Here is a 26,168-nt window from a genome sequence, read left to right on the forward strand (position 1 = left end):
ATATTCTAACAATTTTTTAAAATTCTTGTACAAATTATAATAAATAATTTAATTTTTTTAAATTTTAAAATAATAATAATATTAAAAAATAATATTCTAATAATATTTAAGAATATTATTTTTTAATTCATTTAAAATTATCTCATCTCATCTTATTTCATTATCCAAACGAAGTTTTAATGAAATTTTTTGTTTAAATTAAAATTATTATTGAATTTTAGAAAGGGAAATAAAAAAAAAAGTTGAATAAAAATATTATAAAATTAAATTTTTATTATAATATAATTTTTATTTTAAAATTTGAAAAAATTAAATTATTTTTTATTTTTTATTTGAAAGTTTGAAGAAATTATAATATTTAGATGAAAAAATTAAAAATTAAAAATATTTTATATTTAAATAATATTTGAAAAAAAAATTATAAAAAATGTTGAGACGTATCGTCGTCAAATGTCAATCACCCAAAGTGAGCTCACGCTAGCGTCGACCACACCTTATAATTTCTCATTCAACAACGTTGTCAGAAATTTGGAGCAAAAATTGGCGGCGATTTTTAAAAGTTTCCGTTAAAATTAAAAAATTCACAACGCAACGGCAAGGCATTCAGAGATTAAAAACAGTTCAACTTCAAAGTTAAATTGTTCGAAATCTGAAAAGCTCACTCTCTCCCTCTCTCTCCAATCTGATTGTTTGGAGCTGAACGCAGAGACTAACTCCAAGATTTTCCTTCGGGTTCGTCCAAATCTCAGGTGCTTCACATTCCATTCCTCATTTCATTTTCCGCCACTTTCTTTTTCCCTCTTTCACCTTGTAGTTTCTACCAATTCATTTTCCCCCCTCTCTCTCTGTGCTCTGGTCCCTATTTAGCGTCTGCTTAATGTATTCATCGCTCAATTCATTGGTTAACTCCTTCGTCAACTGGAAGTTAAATAGGTAAATCTGTTTCCTAGTAAAAAATGTTCTTAAGATGTTAGAATCTTGGTTCAGTTCATAGATTTAAGATGTTTCTTTGTGAAAATGATATACTATTTCCCCTTAAAGTATGGTACCCATTTAATCAAAGCCAAAGCAGCTTATGGCCTATGCGTAATTAGTAGACTGATTTAGGGTTTTTGTTTCGTTCATAAAAAAAAAAAAAACGAATCGATTTTGGTTGGATCCCCATTTGAGTCTAATCATGGTGAGGGAGCAAAGGATTGAGTCATTTTATGCAAAGATTCGTGAATCTGTGGCAGCTTCTTCGTCATCTCCTCTGCTAATATTTCCATCCACATCTGATGTAGACTCACTCTGTGCCCTCAAGATAATTTTCCATATCCTCGAATCAGATTCCATTCGATACGCCTGTTATCCAGTCTCATCATTTCAGGAAATTCACAAATATGTTGGGCCTAGTTTGTCTTCTTCTGATGAGCCTGTTTCAATTCTTTTGATAAATTGGGGTTGCCATAGAGACTTAAGGAAGGTCCTGAATTTAGGCCCAGAAGTTCATGTTTTTGTGGTGGATAGTCATCGGCCGATTCATTTGCACAATTTGAGTGATCAAAACGATAGGGTGGTTGTGCTTTTTACACAGGATGATGAACACCAGACTGATTTGGCATACGATTTTGATGTTTCGGCCCTGGCGAATGCGAGTGATTTGAATAGTGATGATGAGGCAGATGAGGAATTGAACAGTGAAGATGAGAACAATAGTGAAAGCGATGAAGAGGTGGATGGGAGCGGGTCAAGGAAGCGGAGGAGGGTTTCAGAAGAAAATAAGGATGACCCTGTTCAAGTATTCTGCAAACTGAAGAGGGAGTATTATTATACGGGTACTTTCCATGGAAAGCCATCTGGGTGTTTGATGTATGATTTGTCACATTCTTTGAGGAAGAATACAAATGAGTTGCTTTGGTTGGCTTGTGTTTCATTGACAGATCAGTTTGTTCATGAGAGGTTAACTGATGAGAGGTACCAAGCTGGGGTTATGGAGCTTGAGCAGCATATCAACAGTTCAGGGAATTTGGATGCCGTAACATTGGTGACTCTGAAAGATGGGACAAAGATTCGAGCACCCAATGTGTCTAGAATTGCATATGAAGATGAACCGAGACTGATGTTGTTACAGGAGTGGACTTTATTTGATTCAATGTTGTGTTCTTCGTATATTGCAACTAAATTGAAAACATGGAGTGATAATGGAATGAAAAAGCTCAAGCTTCTTCTAGCCAGGATGGGATTTGCTCTTGTGGATTGCCAACAGAAGTTTCGGCACATGGATCATGAAGTAAAACAGAAGATGAAAGATGAGTTTGATCGGTTTTTACCTGAGTATGGGCTTGCTGATTTCTACTACAGGAGTTTCTTGCGGTTACACGGTTATCACTCAAGGGTGTCAGCAGCAGATGTGGTGTATGGGGTTACTGCTCTGCTTGAATCATTTGTGAAATCAGATGCCTCTTGTACTTCCAAGCAGTTTGGCGTAGCTTATGATGCACTGTCCTTGAGCAACCTTGATAAGCTGAAAGCTGGAATGCAACATGCAATCAGAATACAAAGGGCAATACTTAGACAAGGAAGTACATCAATTACTAAGAGTGGTTGCATAAGAAGTGGAAGAAAGTTTCGGTGGGTAAAGCTTGAAGATTCGGTGGATACAAAGCTTCTGGGTTACCCCCAATCTCTGACTAGATTTTGTCATTTTGTGATGGATGCCTTGCGAGAAAAGGGAGCAAAAATGAAGCCTTTGCTCTGTGCTTGCTTATCACAAGGGCCCAACAAGGTATTGATCGTAGGAGTTTGTGGGAAGCCTCGACTTGGGGAAGTTCAAGGAAACGCATTTGGAATTGCATTTAGAAATGCAGCTAAGGAGATTGGGGCTGAATTTTTCCATGAATTGTTCGAATCTTCATGGATTGTCCTGGATGCAGCTGCAGTCAATTCCTTTATGGTTAGGTTGTCTGAAAAACTCTGATGTAGAATCATCACACATTTTATCCAACACACCCTCAGCTTCTTTAAAAAAATACCTTTTTTCCCCATCATTATAGCATATCCGAGTTGATTGATAAACTATATGCTATAATTGATTTGTATTGAGTAAATGTGGTTGTCCTTTTTTCTCTTAAAGTTTACTCCTGTATCATAATTTTCCTTTCAAACATTTTCTCATTGGCTTTTTCTGATTTATATAATATTTCTTCGGGGCCCTTTTCTGTGAACATCATGTAGGCATATGCTATCATTTGTGTCTAAAGTATGATAATCTTCTCCAATCAATATCTTATTTACATTGTATTAATTCATTTTTTAAGAGGCAAAATTATAGCCATTTAAGTATGGTTGAGTTGAATATTATTAATGCCCCTAAAAGAGTTGAATATTATTATTAAGAATGGACTCCATTTTAAAAAAACAAAATTAATGAACCACTAAATTGGTCCTTGTGCTTTGTCTTAAAAATTAAACTACTCATGTGCTGATGAAATTAATCATTCCGTTTAAAATTAATTACTACGTTAAACTTTGTTTCTGAACCATATGGCAAAATTTTTCAAAAGCTGATGTAAAAACAATTATATTCCAAATATAAAAAATTAATAGTTTTTAGTAAAAGCAAGAATAAAAGTTTTCAACTTCTTTTTTTAATTATTTTAAAAATAAAAATGGCCACCATCAGTAGTGTTGTATAGAAACAGACGGAACTAGCCGTTGTTGACATGAACCCATGAATCGGCAGAGAATCGGTTGGCCTGCAATAGGAAATTGATGAAGTCAACGTTGGCCAGTTCGGTCCCGATTTGAACTAGGTTCAAATCGTCGAATCGGTCAATATAATATATATTTATATAAAATGACATTGTTTCACTTAAATGAGTTGAACAGCGTTGTTTTATATGTACCGTTTAGAAAAAAAACTTAAAATGAAACAATGTCGTTTGGTTTAATACACCAAACTAGATCGTTTGGATTTAGGGTTTAAAAGTTAAAACCCCTCCCCCTCTCTCTCTTTCTCCTGATTCTCTATTTCTCTCAGATTCTCTCTCTCCTCTCTCACACAGTGCCGTCTATTGGCTCATGTCTCTCTCCTCTCTCACACAATACCACCAATCTCTCTCTCTCTCATCGTGACCACTATTCTCTTTGGACTCTCTTATTGCGCTACTAACGGGAAACCGACAAATTGACTAGAATCACATCAAAATTGAGCATGTTTCCTCCTTAATTGGCCGATTTTAAACATGTAAAAAACTAGTTAGTTCGGTTTTAATTTTAGACCAAAACCGAACCGAATGTATTGGGTTTCACCCCTAACCATCAGTGTGGCAGGAGGAGACCCTTCCTCCACGAGATTGGCTTATATTCATTTAAAAATTGAGTATTGCTACACAACCTCCATTACACTCCACACTCCATACTTTTTTAAATTTTTTAAATTTTTAATATTTTTTTTTAAATTTTTTTTGAGTTTATTCTTTTTAAATTATTTCAAATTTTTTATTCATTATTCATATAATAAATATTTAATAAAAGAAAAAAATAATAAAAATTAAAAATAATGTAGAGTGTGGAGTGTTAGGAGGTTGTGAAGATTTTTTGTTAAAAATTTATAGGATATATCTTGTTGAAAAGTGAATGAACAAGATTAAAAGATTGTCAACTTATTTTTTCACTCAAAAACATGTTTGTATATTCATTCTTCAAACAAGATGGAAGCCAAACTCTAGTGCCACGGGCCACTTCTGGGCACTGGGCATGCCATCCTTTGTTTTTCTTTTTCTTTTTTTGCTTTTATTAATTTTTCAAATAAAATATTTTAGAAGTATTATATTAACTTTACACACTGGCTTGTGAATAAATTTTTCTGATGAAGTACCGCATGAGTTCATAATGTTATGGGTGGTGCTACAGCCCCCGCTGGGAGCTCCCAGCGGGGGCTGTAGTATTATTTAATATATATTTTGTTTAAATATTTTTAAAAAATAAAATAAATTTAAAATATTATTAAAAAAATATTATTTTAATCTAAAAGTAAAAAATATATATTAAAAAATACTTTCTTAATTATGAAGTAAAATAAAAAATTATAAAAAATATTTTTTTATAATTTTTTATTTTACTTCAGGATTAAGAAAATATTTATTAATAATATTATGATTTTTTTAAAAAATATTAAAAATAGTCATACTACAGCCCCTGTTGGGGGCTCCAGTTGAGCTTAACATGTACTTTTTTATGTGTAATTTTTTAATTTATTTTTTATATAGATTTTTTTTACACTTATAAATATTTTTAAAAAATAAAATAAATTTAAAATATCATTAAAAAACACTTCCTTAATCAGAAAGTAAAAAAAAAATTATTAAATATTAATTTTTATTCTACTTCGTAATTAAGAAAATATTTTTAAATAATATTATAATTTTTATTTTATTTTTTAAAATATTTAAAATTAATAAAAATATCTATATAAAAATAAATTAAAAAAAAACATTAAAAAATGCTACAGGCCCAGCGGGAGCCCCCAGCGGGGCATGTAGCATTTTCTATATTTTATATAACTATAGTTTAAAACGTTAGTATTTTTATAAAATAATATTATTTTTATAAATTATTTTATATAAACACCTTTTATTTATTTAAAAGTTAGTTACATAAAATGCGGTAAAAATGCTTGTATATATATTATTTTTAGGAAAACACTATTCTTATAGAAGATTTTTACCGAAATCTTTTACCGAAAATTTTTTTAATTTTTTTTTTACTTAATGATTAAGTAAATATTTTTAAATAAATATGTGATTTTTTTTATTTTTAAAAAATATCTAAATACTTTTAAAAAATGGTGAAAGAAAAAGTTAAAAAAATAAAAAAAAGAGTTTGAACGGTTCGGTAGTACCGAAATTTTCTGTGGACGTAGCAACGTCCCGCCCGGCACTCGCTTGGGGCAGACAGGGCCCACCGTTTGTCAGGGGCGGCTTGCATGCACTAGGTTGCTAGGGGATGGAGTCTAAGACCACTTTTATTAGTTAGTTAAAAGTTAAATTTATTGAAGATTTGACTATTAAATTATAAAATATGATTATATTAGAATAGTTAAATTTTAAATAATTAAAATTTAACTATAGTTATTTTTAAAATTATTTTTAAATTTAAAAAGAATTATTCATTCATCAAATACTTTTTATAATAATTATTTATCTCTTCCTTTTAAATGATAATTGAAAAAATATAATTAGAATATGATTACTTATTAATATATAATATTATGAATAGTAAAATATGATAAAATAAAATAAATTTATAATTAAAAAATTAAAATATTTTTGAAATTATTAATTATTCATTACTATATAATGAATAAATAGATAATTTAATGTGGAGATTTGATGTGAATAGTCAAAGTTAAATTCATCTTATATTATTTTATTGTCATATAATGAAAAAATGATTATTCCAATGTGAAGATTTATGTGAATGAAATAGGTAAAAATTAAATTCATCTTATATTCATAAAAAATATACTTTAATTTTAACTAATCCAATGAGAGTGCTCTAAGCAGGTTTACTTGGATTTTCCTCCATCCACCTGGCCCAAAATCATATATATTAAACAAATAAATTCTTAAGTATAAAATGACAGTATTTTGAAGAAAATAGTTTTGAGGTTTCACTGCGTACCATATAAAGAAAACTTGAAAATACTAACTCATTGTATAATCTCTTATCTCATTTCTTCTCTCTCTTCCTCCACTATTATATTCCACTTCTAAGTTGTGTTTGGATGTTGAAGTGAGTTGAGATGATAAAATATTGTTAGAATATTATTTTTTAATATTATTATTATTTTAAAATTTGAAAAAGTTAAATTATTTATTATATTTTGTATTGTGATTTGAAAAAATTGTAATGATGAGTTGAGATGAGTTTGGGATCCAAACGAAGCCCTAGGCTTCGATTCCATCTCTTCTTCTATTCACCTCCTCCACCATCTTCTCTCCTCCTCTCCTCTTGGGGTTTTCTTCTTGAAGTTTGTGATTGGGAGACACCCATGGGCCACAATAGCCCGAGGCCACGAATGATTGTGGATTTGCAAAGAGACCCACGACCATTCGTGGCCATGGTTCTTTGCTCATACCCACGACCATGACTAGCCAATATTTTCTACCCTGAACCATAAGCCACGACGTGGCCGGGGTTTATTCACGCACAACCACAATAGGGTCATGGATCTCTATAGAGACCCATGGGCACGCCATGATCCTTTGCAAGGGCCCGGGGTATGGGTAGCACTCCTACTCTACATTACATACTATTTATATAATATAATTTAATTTAAAAGATAAATTTTAAAATTTGAATCTTATAAATTAAATCTGACTATTTAAATAATGTGGATGATGTATAAATTAATAAGTCTTAAATATATTATTCTAATTTCAAAAAATAACTGCAACGCGCGGCATATGGTTCGTCCGCGTAAGTAGTAACACGTGTCCATCCTACAGAGCAGGGCCACGTGGACGCCTGACTCCTCCCTCCTCCCTCCTCCGTCTGTCACAGTGAGCCTCCCTCACAGGCTGTCCCACTCACTCGTCCCTACCTTCTATATAGCAGTTCGCCAGTTCTTTTCAATCATACTTCCCTCTGTTCGCTGGAGTTCTCTCTACAAGGATTTTTTCGGTATTTGCATGTGTTTGTATGAAACCCGAATCTGAACGGGATCATTCTGTCTTGCTTTTGAAAGTCCCGGAGTAAAGGTACCTTCTTTTTTAGTTCCATTTTTTTTTTTTTGTTTAAAAAGTTGGATTATTCTTTTGTTTTGTTTCTACTAATCAGCTTGTTTTTTTACTCGCATTGTGTTAATTGATCGGGCTTGCATTAGTTTTTCTCCGATTTCGTAATATCCGACCTTTCTTGGCGCAAGGGAGTTAGGACTTAATTGTTTGTACGGAAAAGTCGATTCTTGGTTTCTTTTTGGGTTATATGGATGATAGGATTGATTCTTTCTGAAGTTTTGGAAACATAGGGTGTTTGTCTTTGAACCAAAAGGTCTTCAGGAAAAAGTCGGCATTTTTCTTCTTTTTTCTTTTCCGCCGAGTATCGCTGAGATTATATATATGTATATATTTGTAAATGGATATGATTTTCTAAATCCTTCTTCAGGTGCGGAAGTAGAAGTAAAATAATTTCTGTAGAAGGCTACAGAGTTTAAATTAAGAGGATTCTGTATTTTTCCCAATTTTAGTATTATTGTGTGTACTCAAGAGTTTGGACCATGTTTTTTTGATAGAAATTGGCTCGATTCGAAATTTCAGTTGTATGAAATTGATAACCTCTTCATCTTAACATAGGTGGTTCGGTTGTGTTGTTTTCTGTACTCATAATTATATGGGTTAGATTTGTGGTACTTTAGAAATATCTGGTTAGGAACTTAAGGGTTCGTTTGTTTTTAGAGATTAGATGAGATGAGATGAGATGAGTTGAGATTAAAGTTAAAAAGTTGAATAAAATATTGTTAGAATATATTTTTTAATATTATTGTTGTTTTGGGATTTGAAAAAGTTGAATTGTTTATTTTATTTTGTGTGGGGATTTGGAAAAGTTGTAATGATGAGGTGAGATGAGATGAGATGAGATGAGATGTTTTTGGAAAACAAACAAAAAGAATGAATTACCCGAATACTTGGTACATTTTTTAAAAACAAGGATAATCAACTATTATGGGAGCAGATGGCATGTATGTCACACATAGCCAAAATATTGGGTAAAAGGTCTCAAATCTAAATATATGATCATGGGGACACTGGTTTCATTTGTTGCCGTCAACATTGGGGCTGTTTTCCTGAAGACTTCATCGCATTATCTATGTATTTATAGAATGCAGTATGCTTTCTTCTGGCTGAGTATGTCCCCGAAAAATAAGTGATATTACCATCTTGCTTTATGTTCTTCAGGCTTCTGACTTGGATAGGGACTCAATTTTTCTAGCATGATTACTCAGGCGGCCAGGGGGGCTCCTGCAAGAGGGAATCATCAAAGGAAGATGGTTCTGGATTTAGACCTCAACATGGCACCACCAAATGAGAATCGGGATCTGGAGGGCCCTTCAACTCAAGTGGAGCATAATGGAACTCAAACTGGCCCACAAGGGCGGTCTGCACCACCTCCTTTGATTGATGTTGAGGCCATCGATGACGATGTTGTCGAGTCCTCACCGTGGGCTTTTGCTCAAGTATGCCTCTTTTGTTTCATGTGAAACTGTTTCAACTTTGATATCAATGTGGTTTGATATTTTCACAACTAATCTTATTAACTGTTATTTTTAATGTTAGGCCAGAAACAGGTCCAGAAGGAATGGTGGAAGGCGTGTTGTGGATGTGGATCTAGGTGAGCATATTGTACTGTCGTTTATTCTTTTTTTTTTTTCTTAATTGAGAGCTTTTGGATATTTGGATTATATTATTTTCCTCATCTGCCCTGCTTTTTGCAAAATTTGCTATTTATTTGTCAATATGTTAAGAAATATTTCCTCATCTGCCCCCCACTTATAAAAAAAATGTTATGAAATATGAGGATTGACGTTGTTATCATCGTATTTGTCTGTGTGGGGCCTAGTTATTTATCTGCGAAATTTTGGTTTCTTTATGGCAGTATTTTTCTTATGTCTATTCCTGCTGATTGGCTAATGATGAGTGGATTAAAGGACTCAATTCTTGGAAGATGCATGCTTTAGGTTCCATATCTACAAATGCAAATTTTCAAAGCTTATTTTAGCTTCTATGAATAGGGGATGACTTTTACTTATTAAAAAAAAAAAAGAATAGGGGATGACTTTCTGACCCTGCATGATGCATGGATAATTGAGGTCAATCTGTAGAGCAAAAATAAAGCTAAAAATTCCTTCTGTCTTGACCTTTCTAGATTTTAGTGTGCTAGAAGGGGAGCTGAATATGCAAAGGGGAACATCTTAAAAGAAAGAAAATCGAAGAAGATATTTTAGGAAAATGAGTTAAGGGCAATGTAAAAAAATAAAAGAAATATTTTTTCAAATTTTCATTTATATGATCCAAAATTATTAATTTTTTTCTTTTTTCCAATATAATCCCAAATTCATCGGAACCCAAAGTGGCATCTTCAGTAGAAGCTGTGGTTGTAGAAGAATGTATTTAGGTGTTCTTCTGTATACTTCCTGTGTACTTGGGCTATGCCTATTTCATTCATATCAATAATATTTATCTCTTATAAAAAAAAAAAAAAAAAGGTTGTGGTTGTAGAATTCTGTAGCCCTTGATTAACATTCTGGAGACATCAGAGCACTCCCAAATTACATTAGAAGAATGGTGCAAAGATAAGATCTTTTTTGTTTACCTGTATAAAAAAAAAAGATCTTTTTTGTTTATGTGAGTGCATGTGTTTTGTGCTCTTGTCTTGTCTCGGTAATTTTTCCTATTTTAGAATTGATGGAACTTATTGCTTGCAAATCGTGCAACTTTCTGAGCGGCAATGGTGGAATCTTGGGGTTTCCTCCTTTCTCATGCTCTTTTGGTGGGAGAAAAGCTTTTTGATTGAGTCACAGAAAATATCATGTTCATATTTGAGTATCCTGTATATATTTTGTCCTGCCAGTAATTCTTTGTTTATATTTTAGAGGGGCTATTTTTTCAAAATTGTACTCTATTCCCACTTCCAAAATAAAAATAAAAATATTCTACTCTATTCCTAAAGAACTTTATCATACTAACTGAGCCTGTGCTAGCAAGTTGTAGCAGCCAAATGGTCTACTGACCATTTTATTCTACTGCATTCATTTGCTCTTAGCTGGATATACACATATGTAGTATTTCAAGTTTTGGTCACATCTATTTCTCTCTCCATCACTGTGGTCATTGCAGAAACAAGGACCAGGGTGGTTACCCAGAATAACCGTGACAGGCGAAGAGATCTGCCCCGCCAAACAATTTTTAATTGCGATTTGTACATAAATTTGGAAAGCAGTAGCAACACTACGGTAATAACAATCCTCATAATTTAGGTGATATTGTTTCATTTTCTGTTGAAAATGTGCTAGTTATTTAATGAGTTTAGGTCAACCAATGGTTACGGATGTCTGCATGTATATCCAATATTAGTTCCTTCCTCCATCTGCTGAAACTTTTTGTACTTTATTTTATGATGTTGAACCTTAGCAAGGGGGCCCTTCGGACACACACATGGGTTGTAATCCTGGATATATATAACCCCACCTAATCTTGTATGAAAGGGAACTATTGATGTGGAATTTTTTTTTTTTGATAAGTAATAAATTTTATTCAAAGAAATAGGCATAAGCCCAAGTACACAGGACGTATACAAAGGAAATACCTACAACTTCCAGAAACAAAAAAGAAAACTACCACAATAAAGCTAAAACAAATGCAGAAAATTATCCGCCATTACAAAAGCTTTAGCCCAAGAACTCAATACTCAAGAAAAAAACCCTAAGATCTCCCAAAGAACGTTCTCTATCTTCAAAGCATCTCCCATTTCTTTCGAGCCAAATGCACCACTATTGATGTGGAATTAAACCCAAGACGTCTAAGTCTACCATTCATCCCAAGCCCATCCTTTGACCACCAGGCTACACGCATCAGAATGAAATGCTTTATGCTTAACGAAGACATCTACAAATTCATTTTTCTTTTCAAGGGGTGGGGGAACAAATGACTAAAGTTAAATGTGACTGATCTACTACTGCACCTGAACATGCTCGAGTTAAATCAATGTAGGTGTGGCATTCAGATCCATTGGTTTGGTATTGAATTCAGGATGGAAAAAGAAAAAATCACTCGTCAAGCTAAAAATCCCCAACTCCCTTTTTTTTACCCATTAAAAAAAAGAAAAAGAAAAAGGAAAAAATTGAACTCCTTTTTAATCATATGTTTTGGTTACTCAGATCTGCATTTATTTGATTTTAATTTGCTGGGTTTTGACCCAATCCCACCTTTTTTTATGATACATTGCAGCTGTAGGGTTCGGATGCTTGAGTTTTTTTAACTGGTTACTGATGTGCATTCTTACTTGTCTAATACCCCCAAATTGTGTGGTTGGTTCAAGTTCTTTTGGATTATGGGCTTAGATATGGCTTGGGCCTTCCTTGGGTTGGTACAACTTGCTAGGTTACGATAAATATAATATGGTAGAACTTGGGGTTGGGGGTTGGTTATCTCCTTGGGCGGTCGAGCTAATCGCATAGATATTGCATTCTGGATTGGTGAAACGACATTAGGTTAGCACTTTTGTTTTGCTGGAAATTAATTCACTCGCCTATGTTATATGGGTTGCTAATGCTACGTGACCCAAAGGCCATAGGATGACAATTCACTTCCCACTTCAAACCTTATCATTGAGGCTTTACTTCATAAATTACAAATAAGCGTATGAATGTTGGAATTTGTATTTTCTAATCACACATCTTGATTTGTACCTGGCAAGTATTCTGTGTTACTAGCCTTTTTGTGCCACGTTTGGCATGGATACTTCATCCATTTGGAAATGGTTCTATAGCATATAAAATGACACAAACAGAGGTGCAGCTGGTGAAATAAATCTCCTGTGGTTCTCACTGGGTGCAAACAATCTCTAGGGGCATCGGAATGAGGGATTTTCTCCTTGAATTACCCGATGTGCACTTACGGGAAACTCCTTGCCGAGGGCCTGTGCAACCCTGGGATTAGTTGGGACGTTGTTCCCAAACACCTGGAGTCAATCAAAAAATAAATAAATAAATCTCCTGTGGTGTGTAGTTGATGTCAATGGCATGCTGGTTTGAAGTAACTCCGAGGCCTTGATTTTCTTATGCAATGTTAGTCTCATGGTATGATAACGGTTTTAATAGTGATGCCTTTTTATCAATCCTCTAATTGATCATGAACCACGTCATATGTTATTTAATGGATTTTCATTATGTATTGTGGACAAGAAGTCTTTTAGTTGTCTCTAATCTCTAGTTTCCGTTATTTGATTTCAATTTTGATTTGCATAACTTTTATAGTTTCTGTAACAGACATGAATGTACGATTTATGTGTGTTTATGTTCCTGCACATGCATGTGTATGAGGTTGGATACTAATTGTATTATTTTATTGGCAGAGAGAGAATGTGACAAAGCCACCTTTACCACCAAAGGAGCCCACACTTACATGTCCAATTTGTATGGGCCCAGTAGTTGAGGAAATGTCGACGAGGTGTGGTCACATATTCTGTAAGGCATGTATTACGACTGCAATGCGCACGCAGAGTAAATGCCCCACTTGTAGGAAACCCATCACAATAAACGAGCTCATTAGAATCTTCCTGCCTTCAAGCAGTTGAGGCTCAGGCATTATATTTGGTTGTGTAAGTTTTCTACGGTGCTTTATCTCTTTGAATTCATAGCAGTAGTACAAGTTTACAACACAGTTGGGTATATGTCTATAATCCTATATGTTATGAGTACACAGTAGAAATGAAATAAATTTTGTAAATAACAAATTACTTGTGTTTTAAAATCCATTTTGGAGGGTGTGTCAGTGTACTGACAAATATTGAACTTTTAAACCAAACAAACCAGTGTATTTTTTTTATTATTATTTGAAGGGGTTGAGGGTGCTAATCACTTGGAATTTGTTTTTCCTGAGTATGATTTCACCCAAAACCTGATGATTCCGGGGGAGTATCATCATGCCCTATGATAATGACATGAATAAAATAGAGAGCTCGCCCATACATGACACTCACAGCCACACACATGACAATGAAATAAGATATGGTGCTTGTGACCATAGACGGTGTTTGTTGATCTGGCAAATACTTGTTCGTCTACAACTACTGATAGTGTTGCTCTTTTACCTACAACAGGATTGAAACAAACTGCTGCCGACTGAAAGGAAAAGGGAACCAATTGTTTTGGCTTGTTAGGACACAATGTTCTTAGTTAACTTTTGGAATTTTCTGAAAATATTGTGTTCTTCAAGCTAGTATACTTAATGACAGTGGTGGGTTTGGTGCTATATTTTTGAGTTATTGTCCAGAACAAAGTTATGTTACTATATTGTTTTAATGTAGAAGCTGCCTAGTTTAGGTATTTGATGGGAATTGGCGTTTGGAACTGGACGGTCTACTGAGGTTTAGAGTAATTGTTCACTTTGATAGTGGAAACTATGCTATGTGAATCTCTTTTCTTTTCTTTTTTTTCTTCTTTTTACAAGGAGGTTTTTTTTTTTTTTTTTTGGTTAAAAAAGAACAAAGAACAAAGAACCAGCAAACATCAAAATCTGTACTGCAGAAACAAAGATAGAAATTACACGACATCTAAAACGTGGGACCTTGGCAATATCAAGCCTGTACTATGCCAAAGCATAAGATTACTGGAGTCGTGAAAATGAACAAAACAAGCTGTTCGGTACAGTCAGTGGCTCCTAGTTTACAAGGGTAGGTATCAGCAATGGCATTCCCTTCCCAGTATCTTGTGTCGAAAAGAGTAAATTTTGTAGCAGATTGTAAATGGAGAGTGGGAAGTATATACATATACTCTGCAGATTCGCACATTTGTAAGTTGTCTGTAGTTTGGATACAACACTCTCAATCTATCTTATTTCATTTCATCATTACAACGTTAGACTCTAGCTCATTAACTATTTAGTTTTATATATATAAACATGCGTGCGTGTTATAGCTCAGGCCATTTGGTCATAGAGATTTTCCTTCAAATCCATTAATATCAACTTTAGGAATGCCCGGGCCGTCATCTTTGGGGCCTCCGAAACCAGAAATGCCTCCGAAAGGACGAAAACCAGGAAGGCCTTTGAAAGGTGTACCGAAACCAGGCGTGCCTCCGAAAGGACCGAAACCAGGAATGCCTTTGAAAGGTGTACCGAAACCATGGAATATTGATGACGGCCAATGAGGAAATCCCCAGAAATTCTGAGGGTTGTAGACCATGATCTCATCATCATCGTCATATAATTTCTTTGGCACATCTCTTCTCCATTGTACGTACGTAATCTGATCTAATTTCTTCAGTGCCATTAATGAGATCAGAAGTTACTGCATGCCATAAGAAATAGAATAAGAAAAAGCGACGCCTTAATAGCAGCACTGATCGATCTCCTCCATAGTACGTAATCTGATCTATCGAGCTTTCTATCAATTAATTAATAATTGGCTTCGTTTTTCGTGGATAGAATTGTTTCGAGGCTGGCCATGCAGTTGCAGTACCCAAGCTAATTTATACTGCATGCATGCATGCAACTCCTGATCAAAACTATAGGGCGCGCAGTACCGTTTGTTACTTGTTTTATGAAATGAAATTTAAATCGTGTGTTAATTGGTTCGTTCATGCATGCATGCAATATATATATAGTACGCATGCATGCAACGCTTTTGGTAAATGGGTGGCTCTACAGCTTATTGCTGGGAGCTCTCCTGTTGGGGCCCCTGCTATTACATTTTATCTATATTTTTTTTTTACTTTTTTTTGTGTATTTTTTTAACACTAATAAATATTTTTTTTTAAAAAAAATCATAACATCATTAAAAAATATTTTCTTAATCATCAAGTAAAAAAAAATTAAAAAAAATTCTTGGCAGGAGGACTAGCATATATAAATATATATATATATATATATAAATATAACAAGTAATGAATGAGGGACGTCATGATATATATATATATATATATATATATATATATATATTTGGTTAAATATTATATATATAGTTGTTTTATTAAATTTGCACGGGCCATGTTTTCTGAATCGTCTTATAGGCACAAATGGGAATAACTAGCGAGTGGAAGGGATAGGAGTTAGGCCAGAATCTGGCAAAGAAAACCTCTCTCTCTCTCTCTCTCTCTCTCTCTCTCTCTATATATATATATATATATATAATATATCATGCAGCATGCTCATGTACATTACGGGCTAACTATTGATTCGAAAATCTTTTTATTTATTTGAACTAGCTAATCCGATTGTAATTTGTAACCCTTTTCTTTTTCTTTTTTTTTTAATGCTCCACTCATCTATCACTATATCTTTAAGAGAAATATTCTAGTCACAAAGTGATTATATAAAAATAATCTCACAAATTGATGTGGCTTGATATAGTTTGTCAGATTGTAAAGCTACTTTTATTATAAAGTAAATCTGACGGATGATCACATAAAGTCACGTTAGTTTGTGAATTCATTTTTGTATAATTTCTTTATGGCTATAACACTCCTCTATATTTAATGACTTGACATGAACCTATCTTTGATACCTGACTGTTATATATCTATTTTTTTTTTTTTATCCCAAACCTGTAAAAATTTTAGATACTGATCGAGTTGATGAAGATAAACCATTGAGTACTAACTAGTTTTGGTATAGTAACATAAATCTTGTTACTGATGCATGATATATCTTTAATATATCGTTTATGTCTAACAAAACATCACCCAATTAATATATATAGGATGACAAATTAAAATGTCTCAAACCTTTTTTATAAATTAATTTCGTATCGTGAATCTATTACTAATTACATAAATTTCCAATTAAGCTGCATCTTTTTTGTATTGATCTATTGAGCCAACTCATCATTTCATTAATATGTTTTTCATTTTACTTAATTTATTGATCTATTACAAGCTAGCTTTCACATGCTAATTGACCTTTAATTCATGTATTAATGTCTTTATTGACCACATGAATAAACCCACTCAATTTTTTACACGAAGAGCCATTAAATATGATAATTATTATGTTGGAGCAAAATTCCTTTGGAGCAGAAAAGGGGAAAACATGACGACAGAACATGAAAAACTTTGAGATCTAGAAAAGGTGGAGCCGACCAAATTAAATCATCTGGCAGGTTTCTTTCTCCACACAGTGCGTCCTCGGTTAATTTCAAGCCCATCACCTGACAATCTCAATAAATGTAAAAACTGAGGCAAATCTTCTTTGTATTCCTTTACATCAGCAGACCCATTTTTTTCTTGAAGCTCAGAAACTGCTGTAGCATCCACAACTGGTTCCACAGTGGTAAGTGAATCAACTAGGTCATCATGTTGGCACTCCCGTCTGTAATCTAGGGTAATGGTTTGCAGTTCATGGCTATCAATGACTTCTTGTGGCATGCTCTGGCAGAGAAAATGTATGAGCTTTATAAGATAGAGAGGAAGTATCCGTAATAAGACAAATAAAAAATCTGTTTATTGATAAATAAAAAACACAAGACAAATAAAAAATCCTTTTAAGAGTGAAGCTCAGGTTCTTTAAAAAGATCATGGGCACCAAAATCCAAATTTTACTTCAGAATGAAGCTATACATGATCTTTTTTGTTGGATGGGGAAGGCGGTAAGATCCCCCTAAAAATTAATTCGTTTAAACCTTTCAAAGCTGATGATAAAAGATAATTGCCAATCACATCATCAGGCATACCATGTAAATTGCTCTAAAAGTTTCAAAAGCAATAGTATAATATATTGATCACTTGGATAGGCTGGATCACTCTGGTAAGCAGTACTGTTTCTAATTTGCTTGCGTTTTCTCTCTATTTCCCATATCCCATCAGTGTAGCTTATCATCTTGAGAAACTTTAGCAAGATTTCTAGTGGGGCTGACTCAGCAATGAATTCAACTACAACCTCGTTAAGTGGTCTAGGATGTGCACTTCGATTTCTCCAGGTGGTTTGGTGGTTAGAAACTTGTTATTATTCAACAAAGCTTTGTTGGGCAAGTGTTTATGGCCTTATACCATGAAGATTGGAGAGAGATTCCTTGTGGAGATTGGTGGTATAAGTCAAGTAAGATAATATGTAAAGAGATTGACATTCAAATAACGCTAGCAGGCCTTTCAGATAGGAGTGTAGAAAAACATTAGGAGAGGATGGGGGACTTCTCTCATTTTATTAGAAGGTGGGAAATGGGTCTTTAGGCCTCGTTTGGTTATGCAGTTCAGATGAGATCAGATGAGATATTTTGTTGAAAGTTGAATAAAATATTGTTATAATATAATTTTTATTTTGGGATTTGAAAAAATTGAATTGTTTATTATATTTTATATGAGAGTTTGGGAAAGTTGTAATGATTATATGAGATTAGATGAGATAGTTTGGTTTAGTGTAACCAAACCAGCCCTAAGATTAGATTATGGCACAATATGTTGTGTGGAATCAGCCTTTAAGGACATTTCCAAACAGGCATTGAATGGTAGAACTCATGCAGATCTCTGAGAATAGATCCCAATGAAATGTTACATCTATTATAAAGTGCATGATTGCGAAGTGAGGATGATCTCTTAGTTCCTCAATTGTCTGTACTCCTTCAGGTTGATATGAGGTAGAGCTATTAAGATCTACTGGACTCCATCAGAAAGACAGATTATTAAGTTCAAGTCCTACCACGCAGTCTTCCCCCAAGATGACCATCCTTTTCCTTGGATGAATATTTGGAGAAATAAGGTGTCATCAATGTAGCATTTTTTGTTTGGATGGCAATTTCAAATTTAACACTGGGGATAACTCGAGGAAGAAAAATTATCATAGAAATGTAATGGTGTTGTATGTGTAAGCAAGGCGGAAAAAGCATTGTTCATCTTCTGCTTCACAGCAATGTGGTTAGGAATCTATGGGCATTGATATTTCTACCTTTGGGATTGAGTGGGTCATGCCCAGTGGGCGGTGGACTTGATGGCTTGTTCTCATGGTCTCCTTAAAAGCCATAGCGATTTTGAGGTCTGGACGATAGTACTAGTGTGTTTGATGTGGTGTATCTTTTTTTTTTAATGATGGGGAAACCACCCCACGGCAGAGCCCTTAGGACTCACCCAGGGAACCTTAACCCCCGGGGAGACTAGCATAGCAACCCACCGCCATGACCTCCCACTTAAATGGCAGTTTGATCCCAGGGGGAATCGAACCTGTGATATGGGGCTCATGCACACAAGTTTGCCCTTACCACTTGGGCTACCCACGGTTGGGTTGATGTGGTGTATCTGGCACTGGCACGTACATAATACTTGGACCTCTGAAGATTCTGAGAGGATGGTATCAGGCTTAAGAGCCATTATGTTCAATTCTATTTATGTTTGGATGGAGGCGCACAATAGCTCCCATTCCACTAGGTTTCTAGATTTCATGGAATTGTGTTATTTTTCCTCATCTCTCCAGTTGGGCGTCTTCTTTAGTATACTTCCTATATATTTGATTTGTGTCCATATACGCTTCAAATTAAATTACCTAACTTATCAAGAATCAGCAAGGCATTCAGATGCCCAAGAAAGCAAAGAGATGTTCCATTAGGCAAGTTCCATTAGGCAAGGATATTATGCCATAGAGTGGAAGAGCCCCCTTGACGGAAATTTTTTGCCTAGCAAATTTAAACTTTCATAGTATATTCTGGTACTTAGTAGTACTTCGGCGTATTCTGTGTATACTTCATGAGTACTTGGGCTATGCTTTTTTCTATTAATAAAGTTTTACTTTTACTTATCAAAAAATAAAAAAACTTTCATAGAGTATTTAGTCTACAGACTCTATAGAACAAAATAGTAATGATGTTTGATCTTCCTACTTGTGGACTATCACATGGCCATCCCTGATTCAAGGAATATAAAGGTTATGGGTATATATGAGGATTACTTTTAGTTAAGAAATAAATTGGAAAAGGATTGCAACAATTAAAAGCAAGCGTTGGCATCTTTATAACAAGAGTACTCAACTATTTATAAAAGGAAACTTCCACTAACCTCTAGAACCCATCCAATGTAGGTGACGTTATTAACATGCTGGTTCATGTCCAGATCAGATCGTCTAGGCTAAAAAGGATCAAAAACATACTCAGACCTCAGAAGACTGATTAAAGAATTTAGATGAACCAGATGATCTTACCACAAGTCCCACTTTAGAATTCTGAGCAGGATCTTCCAGTTTTGGTATTTTTTTCAAGCTAGTACTATTCTCCTCTGGAATTGCTAATCTGCAACACCAAAACAAGACCAATTACTGAAAAGAAAAAGCCACTCAAAGTCAATAAGGTGAATGGGAATAGGATAAGTTTTAGAGCTTTAGAGTTAAGGAGAATTTATCATCAACTCAAGCCATGTTGGTGATTATATCTTGTAATGTATAATTAGACTAGCCTCCACCCCATATGTAACGGCCTAAGGGAAGGTCCGAACCACATTTGGGCCTATACTCCAAAAGAACTAGTCAATGATACAATTAGAGCCCCATTGGAATCATTATAAAGAGCAAAAACTTCTCCTCCCAAGCAATGTGGGATCTCCCATACACCACCTATACTCATCAGTCAATACGGGGGGTATCACACCATAGACCATTTCCAATAACACAAAAAGAATTGTGTGTTGCAGTAAAACAAATCAGTGGTATGGCACAGCTTCCATGCAACACCACTGATTTGAAGAATACTGGGGCACAAAAGTGTTTTCCTAGTGGTAAGGGACTTTCGAAGCTTAATCCTTGGCCCTTTCAAACTTTATCATAGATTGGCTTTACATATTTTCTTTGGTTATGCATAGGATATATAGGCATATATGTGTATGACCAATAAAGATGTATATATATATAGAGCATATATGTGTATGACTAACAAAAATATAGAGATAATACATATAGGCATGTATGTGGATGCTTGTGGTACATGGGCTTTGCTTATTTGATTCGTATTAATAACTGTCTTTCTTACTTAGCAAAAGAAAAATATATGTGGATGCTTGTGTGTGTGATAAGTCAAATCCTTTTATGATGCATATCTACATATCCGAAGTGTTAAATTGGATCTGTTGTGACTTAGCTAGGATAATTTAGTATGCAGTTGGGAATTTGTGTTGCATCAATTATGTGATAAAATTAACAATGACGCATCACGCATCCTAGCATCTGTTACTTTTCCATCCTTTTATATAAAGTAAAACTCACACTTCATTAAATGCTTGTCATAGTAAAGACCAGTTTGAATTCACAAAAGCATTGCTGCTCCAGTTGTATGCTAACATCTGATGATGTGTTTGAACGTTCAACCATCAGTATCCTTTTAATGATTTAGACAGCTTACCATATCAACAATAATTCTCGTACTTAGATTACTCCTTTTGTCTGGATTAGGATTTCACTTATCCGCATCATCCACCCCTCTTTTCCTCTTACATTTAGTTAGCAAAATAAATAGCTCTTTCTCGTACTCTTGCTTTTAAGTTCCTTGTGATTTGATGCAGTTCCAACTGCTTCCCCATAATTTCAAGCTGATTTCTCCAAGGCTGGCTAAGAGATTTTACTGTGACAAGATTTGGTACCTCATACATAACTACAGAAGAAAGGATAGCATCTCAACACTACATATTGTAAAACTATAGACTCCTCTTCGGACAGTCCTTTTCATTTTCAATTTATTGATGAATATTTTCTGGGTATCTGTAATTTGTTGACCTACCTTAAGTTGACCTTGTCTTGTCACGCAGATAACAGAAATGAGAAAAAGGGTTTCAATAATAAGACAATAGAATATACCGAGAAAAATCATGTCATCTTGCAAACGTTAATTATAACAGAGCATGTATTCCTTATGCATCCTACATCTTATAAATTTTATGACATCGCATGCCAGAAAATATGGTATTTTAGGCCAAGAGCAAACAAAAACCCCCTACCTGAGTTCACGTGGGCAATAAACTAAATACTCTTCCCGGACATCATCGCTAACTTTCTGAAGTCGTCTGGTTTCTTGGTTCATCATAACCCACTTGCTGAAACATAAGGTTCACATGTCAAACTGTGAGAAAGCATCTCAAATCACATAGAAAAATCAGACATGAAAGGTCAGAGACGACGTCAAGTATTCCTAAGAAGTCAAGTTCTTGAATCATCTGAAAACAGATGTTCAATAGCTTCCACAACTGTAATATTCAAATCAAAAGGAGAGTATCAATCAAATAAAAAGGAAAAAAAATCAAGACTGATAATTAAATGACCATATTCTAGCACACAGTCAGACTAACACACGTCAATCATTAAGAGAAACATCAGGTACAACTAATTTTTGTTTCTGCATGATAACATGTGACCCAACTAAATTGGTTTCTAAGGAATTGACAAGTGTTGTTCCAAGCTTTTAATATTAAAATATATACTTTTAGAGGATTGATAGGAAAAAAAGAAACGAGATGACAAGAAATAAAATCTCAGAACTATCACAGTTCAAGAAAACACACAAAAGTCAATGATGACTCGTCAAGTTTCATTTGATATGTTCTATGATGGCAATTGTAAGCAGAAAATCATGTTATATTTTCTGGAGAAGTTTGCGAGATTAAAAATTAATGCACTAAACCTTTAATGGTATTGATACAAAAGTTTTTGAACTACTCCATCGTCTGTTTGCAATCCATAAAGGTTCTATTTCTTTCCTTCCAAATCCACCAATGAGACAAATGAGAACCATCTTCCACAGTAGTACAATTTGCCGGCTGACACCTATCCTTTTCCAAGAATTTTAAAAAAATAATCCACAATTCTTCTAGGCATGATCCACGCCAATCCAACCCAACTAAAGAAGTCACCCTACAGTGCACTAGCAATCTTACAACGAAGTAGAAGATAATCAAAGGACTCTCCACCTTCTTACACATGCAACACTAATTACCTATTACGTCTTTTTTTTATCAATAAATAAGACTAATTACCTATTACGTCTTACAGCAATCTAACATGGGCTGCAATGCATGATTATAACCATACATGATAAAAGTTAAAATCATATGACTTTTTCTCCCTTTTGCAATATGAACCGCATGTATGAACAGAGAAGTTCCTCCATTCTATTCACACACGTTAACCATGAACTATGCTTTGACTAAACCCTTCAGCTTTACATTGGGAGTGAGAAATAGGAGAAAGAGGGTTTTATCTGAAAGCATGATTAGTAATTTTTTATAGGCAAACGTAGCCATCGAAATGATTAGTGATTGATACATGTACATCCAATGATCCTCAAAGAAGTGACACTCAAGGAAAGGAAGCAGGGTGAAATGTGATTAAATGCGTGTCATAGAAGGATTGACCCCCGTCTTATTCTCTATCACAACTACGTTTATATCCCCTTATAATTCTGGCTTGCATAGCAAGGACAAAAGGAAATGGCAACTCAACGTGTACCTTGTTGCTCTTCCAATTACTTGATCGGTAGCATAGTCCTTGATTATCCAATCACGTCTAGTTCCAATTCTTCCATCCCCTTGGCACCAAGTTTCAATTTCAACTACATCACTCCTGTCCCATGCACCCGTATATTGATTTAAAACTTATCATGTAAGAATTCCAAATTAAAAACAGAGCAAAGAAGAAGAAGAAGAAAGCTCACCAAGCAGGGTATCTGTAGATTTCAATGTGCATGCGAGCAGTCACCCATATGAGATGCATTTTCCTCATGGTGGGGGTCGTCGCAAAACCATCTGTGGAAAATCCTACATTTTGAGCATGGTTGCATCCAACTTCCTACATCACAAATTTGGGAGGAAATTATTATATTGCAATTCTTAGGGAAAGTTAAATCATTCTCTGCTTAAGGTTAAAGGCACTTCTACATCCTGCATAGATGAATTACTATTAGCAAAATTAATTCTATTAAAATGTTTCTGAAATGAAAACCAAAATTTCATCTACTATATGGGTAGCATCAAACACAGTGGAACCTAAACTTAAAATTACCAATTTTTAGGAAAACGTTATGCTGACCACGAAACAGAATGTAGATGAGAATTTACATGCTCACACTTATCCAAAAAAGGAATTTACATGCTCGTTGTTAGAGAGAGAGAGAGATTTACATGCTCGCTTTTCATACGGTGGCATAGCAAATGAGTGCAGAGGTTAAGATTTTTTTTATCAAAAGAATTTATTAATCCACGTAATTAGGCAAAGTCCAAGTAGAAGTATAGAAGAGAATGAATACAGAGGTTAATATCCATCTAGCATATACAACCGGACCGTATGATTGAAAGCAGGCTAAAATGTTCAAGCATCAATAGTTTCAATGGGCAGAGACGGCGACCTGTCTGAGCAAGTCAACAACAAAGAAAGAAGCATACCCAGTTGAAGCCATGAAACATATACAGTTGCTAAAACGCAGAAATTTGCCAAAAGAATAGATGGATTTGGTACTCGACTTAAACATGAAAAATAAATAGAACTATCCATCCCATCGATACAATTTTTTTAAAATTTTATATAAAATGTAATAAATAATTCAATTTTTTTTAATTTTAAAATAATAATAATATTAAAAAGGAATATTTTTTTCGATTCATCTAAAATCATCTCATCTCGCAGCTCTTAAAAACAACCAACGATACCCAGTTGACAAAGACCCAGAAAGAAATTACATACGACCTTCAAAACTTGAAATGCACATTTGGACATGCACGTTACTGATAACATCACCAACAAACCCAGACATCAAATGTCCAATAACACCATCAAAAATTTGAAATTAAATCAAAACCCGCTTGAATAAAATATGATGTGTTTTTAACCTGCAAGAGATTGGCAATGGTTTCAACTGTAGCGGTTTTGTTAATCCCAACCTCATAGCACCTCACTATGAACCTCTCCTTATAAGACAACCCGTCCTCCGTCAAGCTTCCCAGCCTCAACCGGTCCCCCAGGCTCGCGGACCCGGATCCGACCACCCTGTCCGACCCCAAGACCCCGCTGGAGCTTCCTGCTCCACCCCGCTCCGACAAGACAGCCCGGACCAGAACCGGAGGTTTACGAAGTGGCCGGCACCAAATGGCGTCGTTTATCCGGAGAGTGGAAGTACAACGACCCAGAAAAGCGCATTGGGCTAGGGCGTGAATCTGACCATTGCTCACATTGCAGGAGACGTTCAGCATCTCTCTGTTTCTCAAGTCTCCCCCTTCCAAAACCCAGTTCGTATGTTCTGTTGTGACTTGTGAGTGCGAGTTTGCTTATTTATGTGGTTTTAGAGAGGTACTGGCAAATCTGGTATTGATCGATGGGACCGAGGTAGCCCGATCTAGAGAGAGAGAGAGAAATGCCTGTAGACGAGAAATTTACGAAGAATCTCGCAACCTTCTCGCACTCCACGTTATATATTTTTTTTAATTTTTATTATTTTTTTATCAAATATTTATTATATAAATAACAAATAAAAAGTTTAAATTTAAAATAATTTAAAAAGAATAAACTCAAAAAAAAATATTAAATTTTAAAAAAATATAAAATATAGAGTGTGATAAAAGTTGTATAACAAAACTTTTTAATGAAAAGTAATGCTACATACAATTATCAAATGAGATAAAAACTGTAACGTAAATTTAGATAATTTTATCTTTAAAATTATAAAAATATTCTTTTTAAAATACTATTTTTTTTATTTAATAAAGAGTTTGTACATACAATTTCAAGTGAAGACTATAAATAAATTTTCTCTTTAATGAATCAATATTAGTTATTTTCACACCCTGAAGATACTATTATTTTCACATCTTACATATTATATTTTTCGTGAGATAGAGAATAATAAATAATAATTAATGAGAAGAAATTTTACATAAATTTTACATCTTTTTAGTTTTTATCAAGGAAAAATGGTTTAGGCCAAATGGGATTTTTTTTAAGTTCGGCTCCTCCATACCTTGCTCCAAATTCTGAGTCATTTTCTGGTCGAGAGGTATCTAATTTTGAAATTCCAAAGATTATTTTTTACACTAATATTTAAATAATTGGTCAGAAAATAAATTTTATTAAAAATTTTATTAATTTGAATTTAAAATATGAAAACAATAATATTAATACGCAGATTAGTACGCAAACTTTTTTATACATAGTAAAACTCAAAAATTAATAACATAGATCAAAATTTAGCCTGCGCTTAGATATTGAGTTGAGTTAAGTTATTTATAAATAACAGTGAGTTGAGATGACAGAGTAAATTTTATGTAGTCCACCTCATATGAATTAAATGTGTTTGAATATTAAGATGAGTTTAAATATATTTATAAAAAGTTAAAACGTATAAATAAGTGTTAAATTAAAAAAATATTATAGATCTCACGTATAAAGAGATTTTAAATTAAAATAAATTTAAAAATTAAGTGTTTGAATATTAAATTTAATTTAAAATTAGATCAAGAATTT

The 26,168-nt window shown here is 34.1% G+C and overlaps 3 protein-coding genes across 6 annotated transcripts; 2 read left to right on the plus strand and 1 right to left on the minus strand.

Annotated features, from left to right (window-relative positions):
- Positions 1-620: 620 nt before the first annotated feature.
- Positions 621-3,170, plus strand: LOC108998230 (cell division control protein 45 homolog). 2 transcript variants are annotated; one of them, XM_035683329.1, is made up of 2 exons: positions 621-1,817; positions 1,923-3,170. In XM_035683329.1, exons 1-2 carry the CDS (start codon positions 1,178-1,180, stop codon positions 2,957-2,959), a joined length of 1,677 nt encoding a protein of 558 aa, XP_035539222.1. In that variant the 5' UTR covers positions 621-1,177; the 3' UTR covers positions 2,960-3,170. The 2 variants fall into 2 exon arrangements, with proteins under 2 accessions (XP_035539222.1, XP_018830276.1); XM_018974731.2 differs by having other exon boundaries at positions 621-3,170.
- A 4,446-nt stretch (positions 3,171-7,616) lies between these two features.
- Positions 7,617-14,162, plus strand: LOC108998222 (E3 ubiquitin-protein ligase RNF4-like). Of its 3 annotated transcripts, none has more exons than XM_018974725.2 (6): positions 7,617-7,745; positions 8,943-9,220; positions 9,321-9,375; positions 10,881-10,996; positions 13,117-13,362; positions 13,864-14,162. In XM_018974725.2, exons 2-5 carry the CDS (start codon positions 8,978-8,980, stop codon positions 13,336-13,338), a joined length of 636 nt encoding a protein of 211 aa, XP_018830270.1. In that variant the 5' UTR covers positions 7,617-7,745; positions 8,943-8,977; the 3' UTR covers positions 13,339-13,362; positions 13,864-14,162. The 3 variants fall into 3 exon arrangements, with proteins under 3 accessions (XP_018830270.1, XP_018830271.1, XP_018830272.1); XM_018974726.2 differs by having other exon boundaries at positions 8,977-9,220; XM_018974727.2 differs by having other exon boundaries at positions 8,990-9,220.
- A 2,550-nt stretch (positions 14,163-16,712) lies between these two features.
- Positions 16,713-25,092, minus strand: LOC108998294 (oleoyl-acyl carrier protein thioesterase 1, chloroplastic-like). The gene is made up of 7 exons (XM_018974811.2): positions 24,542-25,092; positions 23,371-23,504; positions 23,166-23,279; positions 21,662-21,757; positions 19,881-19,968; positions 19,739-19,807; positions 16,713-17,128 (listed from the first exon to the last, which is right to left on the minus strand). The coding sequence occupies exons 1-7, from the start codon at positions 24,899-24,901 to the stop codon at positions 16,850-16,852; spliced, it is 1,140 nt and encodes a 379-aa protein (XP_018830356.1). The 5' UTR covers positions 24,902-25,092; the 3' UTR covers positions 16,713-16,849.
- Between the last annotated feature and the right edge of the window lie 1,076 nt (positions 25,093-26,168).

This window comes from Juglans regia, chromosome 12, assembly GCF_001411555.2.
Source record: "Juglans regia cultivar Chandler chromosome 12, Walnut 2.0, whole genome shotgun sequence".
NCBI lineage: Eukaryota > Viridiplantae > Streptophyta > Magnoliopsida > Fagales > Juglandaceae > Juglans > Juglans regia.